This window comes from Colias eurytheme, chromosome 4, assembly GCF_061535395.1.
Source record: "Colias eurytheme isolate Ceu_HAF_F1 chromosome 4, ilColEury1 Martin Lab GWU primary, whole genome shotgun sequence".
In the NCBI taxonomy this organism is placed as follows: Eukaryota; Metazoa; Arthropoda; class Insecta; order Lepidoptera; family Pieridae; genus Colias; species Colias eurytheme.
The window spans coordinates 4243527-4257092 of record NC_142983.1 but is presented as its reverse complement, the minus strand read 5'-3'; the positions used below and the strand labels follow the sequence as shown (position 1 = coordinate 4257092).

Sequence of the window (13566 nt, the reverse complement as noted above, 5' to 3'; positions counted from 1 at the left end):
TTACGAGCGACCTTTGACCGCAATCGGCTGATAGGTGCCTATTTCACCAAGGCGTTGTCGAGTTGTAAAATGATACTATTTTAACCCTAGTGGATGGATAGGCACAGTAACTTAATCAAATATCAACAGAGATGAATAAAACTGTTGTCGGGTGACATGTATTAAAATTCAACGTTCACACTATGTAAATGGAAAGCTGAAATATTCATATCTATAGCAAAATTCAATGAATTGTGATTGAGCTCACTTGTGGTGGACGGAGAGCATTTTGGCGTGAATAACAAAATAAAACGCATACTAAATTACAATCTTATAAATAATTTAACCAAATGTCCCAGGCACCGCACAATCATTAAAGATAGGTAAACTTACACTGTTAAAATAAAAATACGCTACAAATCTACTTCTATTACTATTTACTATTTATTTGAAAGAAAAATAATTGCGTGAGTATTTTTCTTTTTGCGCCCGACTTGTGCCAATTGTTATAAAATAAATTTGTTGAATATGAGTGCCTGTCGAAACCACACTTACATAGGTCCTTAGCAATTCACGAATAGTATTTGCTAACGATTGAAGTTTGTTAACTTACTAAAATGTCTTTTACAATAATTCAATTTATAAAATAAAGTAACTAGGTATTACAGCTATGAAATACCTTTATATATATTATATAATATAGATACTATTTATAATATAATACCCATAATATGAGATAACACATTCAATAATCTGATACAATATGAAATAAGTAACGTTCATGTTACATTTTAAATTAATAAATCCATCTCGATACAGTTTTCTGCTTGAGGGAAAATTCATAAATTGCTTCAAACATGCCAGTACGAAGAATTACAAACTCTGCCGTAGCTACCGCAGAGTATAGCTCTAGTAGGGCTACCAGAAAAGTATATTATACTTATACTCTTACAAAATAATATTAATAAGTCACGAGAAAAAAAATTATATTTAATATTTCAACGAGATGGGAATCCCGTTTAAAGTCAATGAAAAAACTAAACATTGTTGAAATTTACAAATGTAAATCTTCTATTTTGATGGTGTATCTGTAAATTCGATTATAACGCGGAAAACTACGCTCCATTACTGTCTACCTACTGCCAACAAATAGTGACCAAGCTATTTTATGCTTTTTGCATAATGTATACCAAGTATTTCCTGTTTCATTCTATTTTCATGGTACCTGGATTTAAATGAACTCCAATAACCCCTTGCTTTAAAAAGGGCAAGAAATGTGCGAATATAAATTATTCTATAATTTTTTTACGACTCTATAATTAAAAAGAATTTACATAAATGCTTAAAATAGCGTGTAATTAAGATGAACCCTGCTATTTTATTACTAAAGAGTGTATTTTTATTTTTATTTCTTGAATATTTTTATCTATTCTTTAAAAAAAATACTATTTGTTGATAACCACATTTCATAAACTGGATCCTTATTAGGATGGATAGTTCTTAGGATATTAATTACGTCTTTAAATATTGGTTATTTGCAAAACTAGGCTCAAACAGAGAAAAGGGAAAATTATCCAAATTAACCCAAAATATATTTTTATTTGATAGGAATGAATTTCAAAGGTACCTTAAAAAATTTTGCCATAAAAAAGTTTTGAAAAAGGAATAAATAAATTCGCAACCAATACATTAGATAGGTATCTGTGCAGTCTACATGTAAAATAAAAGCCTTGAATGGAACGTGGCTAAAAAAGTAATCAGTATGATAACAGAATAACTTGAAACATAATAAAAATAATAAAAAAGTTTCATTAAAATATAACAATTTAAAACTAAGTTTGACAGAGATGTATCACGAATAATGTAATTTGCCAATTATCACGACGAAAAGCTTTCATTTTTTTCCAAAATGATGAGAATAACTTTACAATATTTAAAGCATTTAAACATAACTAGTATGATGTATATTTTGATATGTTGTTCTGAAACAGTAGTCTTGAAGTTTGTCTCAACGCGCCTAGCACATCAAAAGGCGGATTTTAAGAAAAGCCTATGTAACTAAGTATCTATGTAGTTCAAAAGGCTACTACTATATTATATACTAATATTTTTTTTTAATGAATTGGTTTATGAAATGAATTAATTGCTGTAATTAAAAATTTTTGAACACATAATCGTGTAGGTAATAAAATACAAAAACATTACACAATAGGTATTTATTTAGTGTAGTTATAACCAAGCTTGAAATTAAATACATATAATTAGCCAGACACATATTTTATAATAATGAAACATTAAACCTTAAACATTAACCAAAAACGAACACATAATTAAATATTACAGTAACCTTTGAGTTTTTCTGGTGATTTCATACGAAGTGATAAAATTTCAAAATTACACAGAAGATTGATATTTTAAAAATGATTAATGAATGTATATGTATCTAAAGCCATATTATCTTCTTACTCCAGAAACATTCACGAAAATAACAATCATTTTTTTAATGCTATTCTGTGAATGCATGAAACGACTAAAGTAATAAGGGGAGAGTCATGCAGTACAAGAATTTCATAAAACATGAACGAAGTGAGTACACCGATATTTATCACAATGTAATTTATTCATTGCTGCTTTGAGCGAATTGTATGACAAATTTGAAATTAATTCAGATACGCGCATTGCATCTCAATGTTGTTCCACCAGTGCTTTAAAAAAATGTTGTATAATAATAAATTGCGGAAGTTTCCTAAATAATAATCGATTATTACTTTCGATGTGTATTAAGTAAATTATGATATATTATAATGAAACCAATTGACATAAATTATAAATAATGCTTTTTGTTCACGTAATTATACTCACCTCAACAATAAAAAAAACTGATGATTAAAACATTACTTACTACATACTACATATTATAATAAGGGTAAAATATGCCCAGATATTAGTTTAGGAATCAAGATATCAAGTTAAATTCAAAATTTTAGTATCCAAAAATTCTAACATCTTCCTATATAAAAATATAAAATTAATTTATTTTCCTCAACGAATTTGAGAATCATAATTATAATTTATAACGTAATTTATACAACTCTTACAAGACAAATTACCCGGGTTTTAAGTAATCATTTGAGATGATTTCATTGGGGTAAGAATTAATGTTGCACAGCTTTTAAGTTTGGGTTGTTGAACTTTCAAACAATGACCACTTGAACATGAATTATCCTTCCTTCAAAAAATAAACTTAATTATTTGGGAAATTGATTTCAATATGAGTTCAATCATATTTGTTAATTTTGATATTTTGAGCTTATATCTAGCACACTTAAGAAAATTAAAAATCTTACCTTAAATGCATTACGAAACTTGTTAGACATAATGTTGTACAGGAAAGGATTGATTGCAGTTGACAGGAAGTAGAGGACTCCTGATAAATACGTCAGTACTATGTACACCTGTGAAGAAAAACATTAGTTAAAACAATTGTCCAAAAATATGTCGTACAAAAATTCAAATCGTCATTAATTTCATCGTGAAATATAATTTATTGATTGATTGAATTATTAAAAGTGACTTTTTAGACTCCGATTAATTGGTTAAACCACAGACTAATAATAATATACTACGTATACAAGTTACACTAATCGTTTGTACGCAAATCGCTACACAGTATAAAACAAAGTCGCTTTCTCTGTCCCTATGTATGCTTAAATCTTTAAAACTACGCAACGGATTTTGATGCAGTTTTTTTACATAGAGTGATTCAAGAGGAAGGTACGTTAGTATACAATTTATTATGTTTTAGACAAAGCGGACGAAGCCGCGGGCGGAAAGCTAGTTATCTCATAATCAGATATCTACGAGTAGACCAATTAATAATTAATTAATTATTATCATGGATTTCTTAGCCCGAAGATTCTATTTTTAACTCAAGATTCCAAAAATCAAATTATTGTCGTGATCACGGACTGCCAAGTGCCAAAGTTAAAATTTTTAATTATTACTTCGTATTCAGTTAGTTAAATTTGACTTCGTATTCAGGTTTCACAAAATATTCATGACATTCAAATTATAATTGACCTCTAAATGTTAGATGTCAATGCATTTTTGAATATAATTTTCAAAATATGCTTTAACAATAGGATACCTTATACCTACCTAATCCAATTTTTGTTATTTACCAAGATTAATGTAGATATTTGACCTTTTATTCATAAGTGGTATTTAAAATATTCGACTTATTATCATTTTCCTACAATATTTACGTTCTACTTTTTCTTTTATCTTAAAAAGTTTATTCATGCCATAAGTTATACTTACATCGAACTAAGAAGATGTGAGATTAGATTTTTTGTTTTGTTACTAGTCCATAAAAAACAACGATGTACTTTTGTTAGATTGATAATTAATTATTATACTGCATAAATACTTCGTTTCTCATCTACAGTATTGTAGTAGCTACATATCTATATGTACAAGCTTTCCGCTTGCGGCTTCGCCCGCTTTTTTAAAAACCTAATAAATTATAGGTATACTAAAAGCTTCCTCATGAATCAATCTGTCTATTAAAAAAACCGCATCAAAATCCGTTGCGTAGTTTTTAAGATAGGCATACATGATAACAAGGGAACAGAGAAATCGACTTTGTTTTAATACTATGTAGTGATTCTCATCTACAGTATTGTAGTAGCTACATATTTAATATTCTTATAAAGCATAATTTATACCAATGGAAGATAAAAAACTAAAAATTTGAATTTGAAATAGGTATAATTTTAAATGACTTTTATTTTATTTAAGGTCACGGTCACGTGGATTCAGTTTTTGATAATAATTATGTGAGAAGTATTTATGTTTGAATTATAAAAAAACACGTTTGTTGGTAATTGTTTTATATACTCAGAAGTCCGTATAATACAATTATGAATGTACCTACATAGGTTATGTGATAATACCTTCAGGTACATAATAATTAATATTGTACTTTATAATTAGCAGTAGAGGTTGATGATAACTACGATTTTTTAAGAATCTTTATTATGTTGTAATAGCATGTAATAGTAAGATACGGAAAAGAATAATAATTAGTTTGACAAGGCTATGTAACATGTATAGCTAAAGGCGAACAAGCAGCAAGCATCACAGATAATTAATCTAATACTATACTAGGTACTAATTAAATCAATTAATTACGCTTTTTCTGTATGTTTAGCGAAATTTCTTATCATTTACAACTGTTTTATACAATAAAACAAATATAGATCATTTTTCTCTCCTGTATATTATATATCATTTCTTTTTCTTATTGTATTGGAACCGATCAGATGCCACTCTAAGATTAAAAATTGAATAAAATTATCTCAAAATAATAATAAGGTTAGCATAAATCGCAAATTTTGCTCCCTATCTTATCTCGTTGTTAATTACTTATCTATAAAACTTTTACATATGTATAAAGTTCAGTGTCGAACAAATGTCGCATCTTCCCTTGATTAGCCACAATCAAGCCACAATCAACGTTCAAACAATCATTAAATTTAATTAATTATTAAAAATAATATTTAAACTGTAAATACGTTGTTATAATATCTTACCCACCTTAAATTAGGTGAATAAGTCTAGTAACTTTTTAAACAGAACATAATATCATTATCATGAAGTTACTTCACTGTCGAAAATATGAGATATTTTAGTGTGGAACAGTATATTTTAATTATGTTAATTTAATTCAAATATTTATATATAATTTTTAAATATATTGTAGGTATAACTTTTTAAGAGCCATAATTAAAAGCTTCTCGTCGTTATATTAGGTCTACAAAGTTTAACACGTGCTCATAAAATTTAGAGTTCATAGACTATTGCCGGAATTTCGCAAAAAAGTGACTTAAAAAAGCAAGGGAAATATCACTTAGATACTTGGCTGTAGAGAAAAGTCTATCAGTGAAACAGAAGTTGTATAATGGCAATACAGGACTTCCCTTTTGAATTGTAGAGTCGGGGAGATACTTCGTTTTTATATCAAACACCGGCAATTAGTGTTATTTTTATTTAATTACTTTATTTCAGCTTTCATCAGTCATTCCAATCCGAAGGGGAAGTCGAGCAAGCTTCGACTATAAGTTGTGTTTTATATTATAAAAAGACGGATTGCACTCCGGGAGTGCCGGCAGAAGTGAAAACTTGATTATTAACGTTGAGCATGTTTGATATTATGGAATGGTATCCGTCTTACGCTTTTTCGATCAGGTCACGTGTCTTGACGCGAGTTTAAGATTTTATACCCATTACAGAAAAAGTGCTCAACGCCGCTAAAGAAGTTTTCACTTCAATATTATAATATGTAGATTGTAAATATATAACAAGGTATGACTAACAATATATGCAAATGTAAACATTTTATAGAATATATTTCATAGTTTATTTTCTACTCACCAGATAAAATGTATCGCTCGGATGTTCCAAATTCTTGCCATAAATTGCAATTATTCGCTGAACGTGGAACGGTGCCCAGCATAGGAAGAAGGATAGTGCCACAGCAACTAAAAGAGAAAAAATAATAATGATAAAATACAGATAATAAATTAAATACCTACCAATTAATCTCATCTCAACGTTGTAGGTATATTTATATCGAAATAGCTATAACACTAGTCAATAAATTACAAAATATGTAAAAAAAATAATGAAGGCATACAAATACGTATCTAATGTTTGGTGTTTGTGTAGAGGTAACATGGATTGGATTTTAGACTCCAGCCTCTTATTTTTTTTGTCTACATATTTAATTATCTTTTTATTCCGCTATTATGCAAAACAGATGGAAACAAAACAGATGTTATGTTTATTGTTTATAGCGTAAAAATCACATATAAATTATTATGAATGAATATCAATACTATAATACGGTAATATAATTCACTGCTTTATCTGTTTAACTAGTTATATCTGTATAAATTTAAATTTATAAAGAATAGAAAATATTCGATCTCGAACCCGCATTCTTTCGCGCCATTGTATGTACGAATGCGCCTGTATAATTTGTGGATTATGAAAACAATACGAAGACAAGCAAATATACGTCTTCTATACAAGGTACCTATGATGCCAAATTATTGATTTAATTTACGATAAGATATAAGTCTGGTAGATATGAGTGAATTATTCACTAGTTAGATATGTTGGTTTAAATAAATTTGGTCCAAGGAGTCAAATTTATTATCATCAATATTATAATATCGTAATTTTTAAAATAACTAGGTATATTAGAATGTACAAATTGATTTCTTCTTAAAGGAGAATGGGCAAATTGGGCCTGAAACTTTGGCTAAGACCAATACATACGAAATATTGTTTTTGTGATAGATCATTACACATAACTTACGAAAAAAATAAAATAAAAAAATAAATCAACCGGGTTCTTGTACAGTCAAGGCAAAAAGTTTTATTTATTTGGCTATTATTTTGCGCACAATAACGGTGTTTTTAATAATTCGAGTGAAGTAAATATAAATCTAAATGTCACTGAAGTGACTGACTTTAACCACAAAAAACGTCCAACTACGTTGAATTATAATAAACACGGTATCTAGGTACCTGTTACAAAACATAATATTAGTGTATTTCGGTTATTAGAAGGCTTAAGATTAGTACGTATTTGTAAGTGTAAGTGAATTGGAGTAACATAAAGATATTGTCATTGTCTTTTAACAGTTATTTATTGCAAAAAATATTATACACAAAGAAATAAAACTTGATGTGACTGTACAAAAACCCGGTTGATTATTTTTTTATATATATTTTTCCCGTTATGTATGTGTTATGATCTATTATAAAAACAATATCTCATGTGTATTGGTCCAACTCAAGGGTTCAGGCCCAACTTCCATAGTAAAATGCCCATTCTCCTTACTTACCTACTTACTATATGAATGTATTTACAAGTAAAATTTACTGTTATAACAATTTGTCTGATATGCATATTATATAGGTAGATAGTTTTTTCCAAACTTCTAGAACCTTTCCTACAACTTACAAGTATACCTAAACAAGTTGAAATCTTACTTTCACTTGAATTTCCTTGTTTTATTGTGTCACGCATTTCAATGTCAACAAACCACGATTCGAAGCCTTTATGGCGGGAAAGCTAACAAATTTTATTTACATTCGTATAGTGTTATGTCGCTTGATGTACTGTTACAAGATTTTCACTTTTCCGAATTCTATACATAATTGTACCTAAGTATCTATATACATAAAACTCAAAGGTGACTGTGATATAGTGATCTATCATCAATATATTATATATCCGAAACTAATATGATTAAGGGCCGATTTTTCAATGCTTGGATAAAACTTATCCGTCCAATAAAGTATTACACGATAATATTAAAATGTCACGTAAACTGTCAAATACGGGCAATTAAAATACGTTTTTAAAATGGTAGTTTTATACATTATTCGACGAATAAGTTTTATCCAAGCATTGAAAAATAGGCCCTACTTAATACAACTATTTTCATTCATTTATTTATTTATTCATGCTCTGAAATAAATACGGATTGAAACATAACCTAGGTACAGATTCAGGTTTCTTATATTAAATATACAAATATCGCACGCTGAGAACGAAAGTGACCTAATACGAAATTCGTGTTTTTTGGGAATCATCAAAAAAGTGTTCGTAATTTACAGAACTATTTACAAATCATGTCATAATTTGTTCGCATGCAAAGTTATATAAGATATTAAAGTCTGATATCATTTTAGAGGATATTGTCCACCCATACAATCCATAAAAAATAAATTAAATTAAATTTACATATTTTTTATCTTTTTTTAAAAATTACCATTAGATATTGCGTCACTTTAGTACTGAAAACTTGTAAATCATCTTTGACTAGTTTGGGAATGAGTCACTTTAGTATTTTTGTTCTATGCATGCATTTGGACGTAACCTGAATTATGTCAACTTAGTATTAAAATATTAATGGGAAGTAGTCTAATGAAACCAAATGTTAACTAAGAAATTATATTTATTGTTTGTTTCAAGACTCATTTTTACTATTTACTTAATACCTATGGGCAATCAACTCTAATATTGGTATTATTAATCAACAAAAAATTATACTTCAGTATAATTAATTAAAAAAAGTAATACAAAAGTGCAGTTTTAGTTAGGAACTAGCGGTCCGCCCCGGCTCCGCCCGTAGTACATATTTCGCAATAAAAGGTAGTCTATGTTCTTTCTCAATGTCTAAAGATTATCTGTGCCAAATTTCATCAAAATCGGTTCAGTAGTTTATGCGTGAAAACCATACATACATACAAACCTTTCCTCTTTATAATATTACTAGCTTACCGCCCGCGGCTTCGCCTACTTTGTTTCAAACCTAATAAATTATACACTAAAACCTTCCTATTTAATCACTCTATGTATTAAAAAAAACCGCATCAAAATCCGTTCCGTAGTTTTAAAGATTTAAGCATACAAAGGGACATAGGAACAGAAAAAGCAACTTTGTTTTATACTATGTAGTATAGATTTATTTCGCACCTCTTAAAGTGAAAGTTTATCTAAAAATTTTGGCTCAGAGCAGATAGATAAATAGCGAACAAAACGCAAGTAAGATCCTGGGAAGTACTAAGTAAAATTCTACTAACAGCTGCGAGTGAAAATCTAGGTAATGAGATACGATGCAGAAACAAGTGGCCGAATGCCAAAAGGTTACTAACGAAAAGAATGAAGCATACCTATCGTTACATCAGACCTACACTTGCAGACGAGAGAGAGCATAAAGCGCGATGAAGAAAAAAAATAACTACACAAGAGAAAGAAGAAGAAATGTGTTGATGTCAACTAACTTGAAGAGATTGCTAAAAGTTTCTCAACGAAGGACTCGAGAAACTTTTACAGCCAAACTAATAGAGTAGAGGTAGGAAAGATTTCAAACCTAGAACCTCAGCTTGTAAAAGTAAAGATAGTGAGCTACTAAATAGTAAGAACGATATTATTAAAAGACGGAATTAGTACTTCCAAGAACTGCTAAATAGCACAGAAACTGCTGAAACACCTTCTGCCATACAAAATTATACTAACATTCCAGATATCTCGCTGCCTACAAATAGACGAAGTTAAATTGGCCATTAGGAAACTCAAAAATCATAAGCCACCAGGAACTGATTACATCTCTGTGGAATTGCTTAAATATGCTGAAACTAGCTTTAAAGAGAAATTTTATGGGCTGATAGTCCAGGTGTGGTAGTCTGAAACGACGCCCTGTTAACTTTTCTTTATTCTTTCTAAAAGCAAATTGCCTTACACATTGCATAACACAACAATGACATAAGAAAAATTATAGTTAAGTTTTTCTAATATAATCTAATACGCCCGATGAGTGGAACATCGCAGTAACATAGGGTATATATTACAGCGGTGTGTACAGCACAAGAAAGGTGACATATTTGATTGCCAGAATTATCACGGTATATCTCTTTTAAACACGGCATATAAAATCTTTGCCTATGTCCTTTTCAATAGAATATCTCCATACACAGAAGACAAACTAGGCGACTACCATAGTACGCTTGGGGCCCTAACCGTTCGACTACTGATCAGATTTTGAAACACTTGAGTTCAATGTCATAACACACCATATTATTTTCGTGAATTTTAAGGCTGCATACGACAATGTTCACCGAAATTTCCTGTACCAAGCGTTGACTGAGATCGGCATTCCACCACAATTGGTGTCACTTACAGCAATGACGTTAAAAAAATAAAAAAGCGTCGTTCGGATCCATTCAGTATCTTGCAACCTTTTAGGGCAATGGAAGGCCTTAGGCAGGGTGATGCGCTCTCCAGCCTTCTGATTAACATAGCCTTAGAAAAATGCATCCGAGATTCCAGAAATTGAGACATCGGGCACTTTATTTTTCGAATAGATACAAATACTGAGATACGCGGATGATATAGACCTGGATCGGGAGGACGCTACCAGCAGTGATCCTCTACTGCTGTTAACGCATATCTTGCTATAGACCAAACTGCCCAAAAGCTCGGTCTACAAGTCAAGTTCGTGGCTGTACGTGACTTTGTGTACCTGGCATAATTAATAACAAACCAGAACGAAATATCTGCAGAAATATGTGAACGAATTATGGCTGATTCGGCCTTCTAAGATATTTTTGATCGAAACTGCTATCCCGAAACATAAAGGTATTGCTATAAAAGACCCTACTAAGACCAGTACTAACATACGGGTCCGAAAATTGGGTCCTGAGCAAAAAATGAGGATTGCCTGCTGGTGTTCGAGCGAAAAATCCTTAGACGGATTTTCAGTGCTGTGCTGGAAAATAGACATTGGAGAACGCGGTATAACCATGAGCTTTATGAAATGTACGAGGAGCCGATGTCTTGTAGACCATAAAACTAGGCCGTTTACGCTGGGCCGGATACGAGGCACATATGGACGACAAGAAGGCACCTCTGCGTCTTCTCTATGGAAAACCAGATGGGCCGAAGCTCCGATGGTTGGATAGCATCTAATGATTGCTGTGAAAATCTGGAGAACTCAGACTTGAAAGGACCGAGAGATCTGGAAGAAAATATTGGACCAGGCCAAGGTCCACTAGCAGCTGTAGAGCCTCAGATGATGATGATCACTCAGCGAGGAAACTCTTGTATTTCATGATAACTTTTTGGGTATGAATTTTTCGTTTTCTTTTTAATTTTCTTGAACCATTTGTAATATAAAATCATCTTTAATCTCTTCATATAATGACCTAAACATAAATATTTATACAAATTATTATTGAAACAACGACATAAACTTTAATACGCCATAAAATTAACTTATAAAAATATTATTAAAACGGCCTATTTATACATAATACACTTAAACAAAGAAAGCATTTAATAAAGTACAGACATAACGAGAAATATGTCGTTACCTTTAGAATAGTTGATAATACAAAAATGACTTAATATGATTTAAGTCACAATTCAAAAACTGCATTTTAGTACAAAAGTGACCTAATACGAATAACGGTCTTGTTAGGATTAGAACATTGACAATTAAATTTTGACATTGTTTATTTACCGAAAGGTAAGTAAATTTAATATTTACTTACCTTTCGGTAAATAAACGCCGCAATCAGGATTGAATCACTTTAAAACTAAGAAATGTAATCACCGTGCCGACATAATACTAAAACGGTCACTATTTTAGCGGAGGGACGTTTAAAATACGCAAATTATAAAGAGACGCAACATATAGTACGACATAAAAGAGATGAAATTAATTATTTTGGAACTAATTCGTTTTTCATTACCTGGCAACCCTGAATTGGCAATGTAGCTGTCAAGTTGAATAAAAATTTGTTGTTTTTTTCGTGAAGTGGAGAATTATTGAGATAAAATTGTTATTTAGAACAAGAAATTTAAATAAAAAAGGAGACATCATGAAAAAGGTTAAACGTAGCGGTGTCCGTGATGTGGTGTATAAAGTTTTTATTCGGTGTTTGTCCGAATTTCAAGCTGGAAATTTATTGACTGATTTGGAAAACGTTTACAAACGTACAGCAGAATATACCGGTGAGATTCCATTTATTTTTGCTCAGTACTACGTAAAATAGAATATTCCATTAGTAACGAGTGTTTAATGTATGTATGTATGGCGATTATTACGTTTTCGCAAATTAATTTGAGGTTATTTGTATGTAAACAAAAACTAGTTTTTATAGTGCGACCAGCACAATTTGAGTCAAGAAGTTATATCCAATCCAACCAGCCTCAAATAAAGTACCTAGTTTAGATTTTACTACATAGTATAGTGATAACTGTTTTCATACAGCTATCTATCTATTAATCAATCAAACCATAAGAAAAAAAATCATATTTACTGTATCATATTTACAGATACTGAAGATGCCCCGTACCCTCTTGCCAGTACTTCAAAACAGAGTGATGATCAGTCCTTTGAAGGAGTAGAATATTTAGATTTTGATGAATTATATTAATGTACAAAATTTATCTACAAAAAAAATAAAAATATGTGGTTTTCAAATCGCCTTGTTTTTTTCTACCCGACAGACCCAGAAAGAGGGTAATGTGTTTGAGCTGCATGTATGCTTGTTTGTTTGTATGTTTGATTCTATGTGCGCTTCTGCAGTCTAAACACTTGACCGATTTTTATAAAATAACTAATCTTATATATAAAAATGAATCGCAAAATGTGTTGGAAAGCGCATAACTCGAGAACGGCTGAACCGATTTAGATAATTCTTTTTTTATTATATTCCTTGAAGTACGAGGATGGTTCTTATGTAGAGAAAACGTAAATATGTACCACGGGCGAAGCCGGGGCGGACCGCTAGTTCCAAATACATTTAAGTAAAATTTGACCTAGGTAGATCAATTAAAATACTAATGTATTTTTGTCTTAAATTACACTATTGCTACACTGAAACAATTATAACGGTTTAAATCGCGGTATTTATTTTAGATTATATTATATACATTTTTGGATTTTTATTCTATAGTATCAAGATCGTTTGCGTCGCAGTATCAGTGTTGCTATATGAGCG

At 30.5% G+C, this 13566-nt stretch overlaps 1 protein-coding gene across 2 annotated transcripts in view; it reads right to left on the bottom strand.

Annotated features, from left to right (window-relative positions):
- LOC149908875 (pyrokinin-1 receptor-like) overlaps window positions 1-13566 on the bottom strand; it is a 51965-nt gene that overhangs the window by 9565 nt on the left and 28834 nt on the right. For both annotated transcript variants that reach the window (XM_090120458.1, XM_090120459.1), the window contains exons 3-4: window positions 6415-6521; window positions 3327-3434 (exon numbers count right to left, since the gene is read on the bottom strand). In XM_090120458.1, coding sequence (XP_089976584.1) covers window positions 3327-3434; window positions 6415-6521 — 215 coding nt within the window. The remainder of the gene's footprint in view (window positions 1-3326; window positions 3435-6414; window positions 6522-13566) is intronic.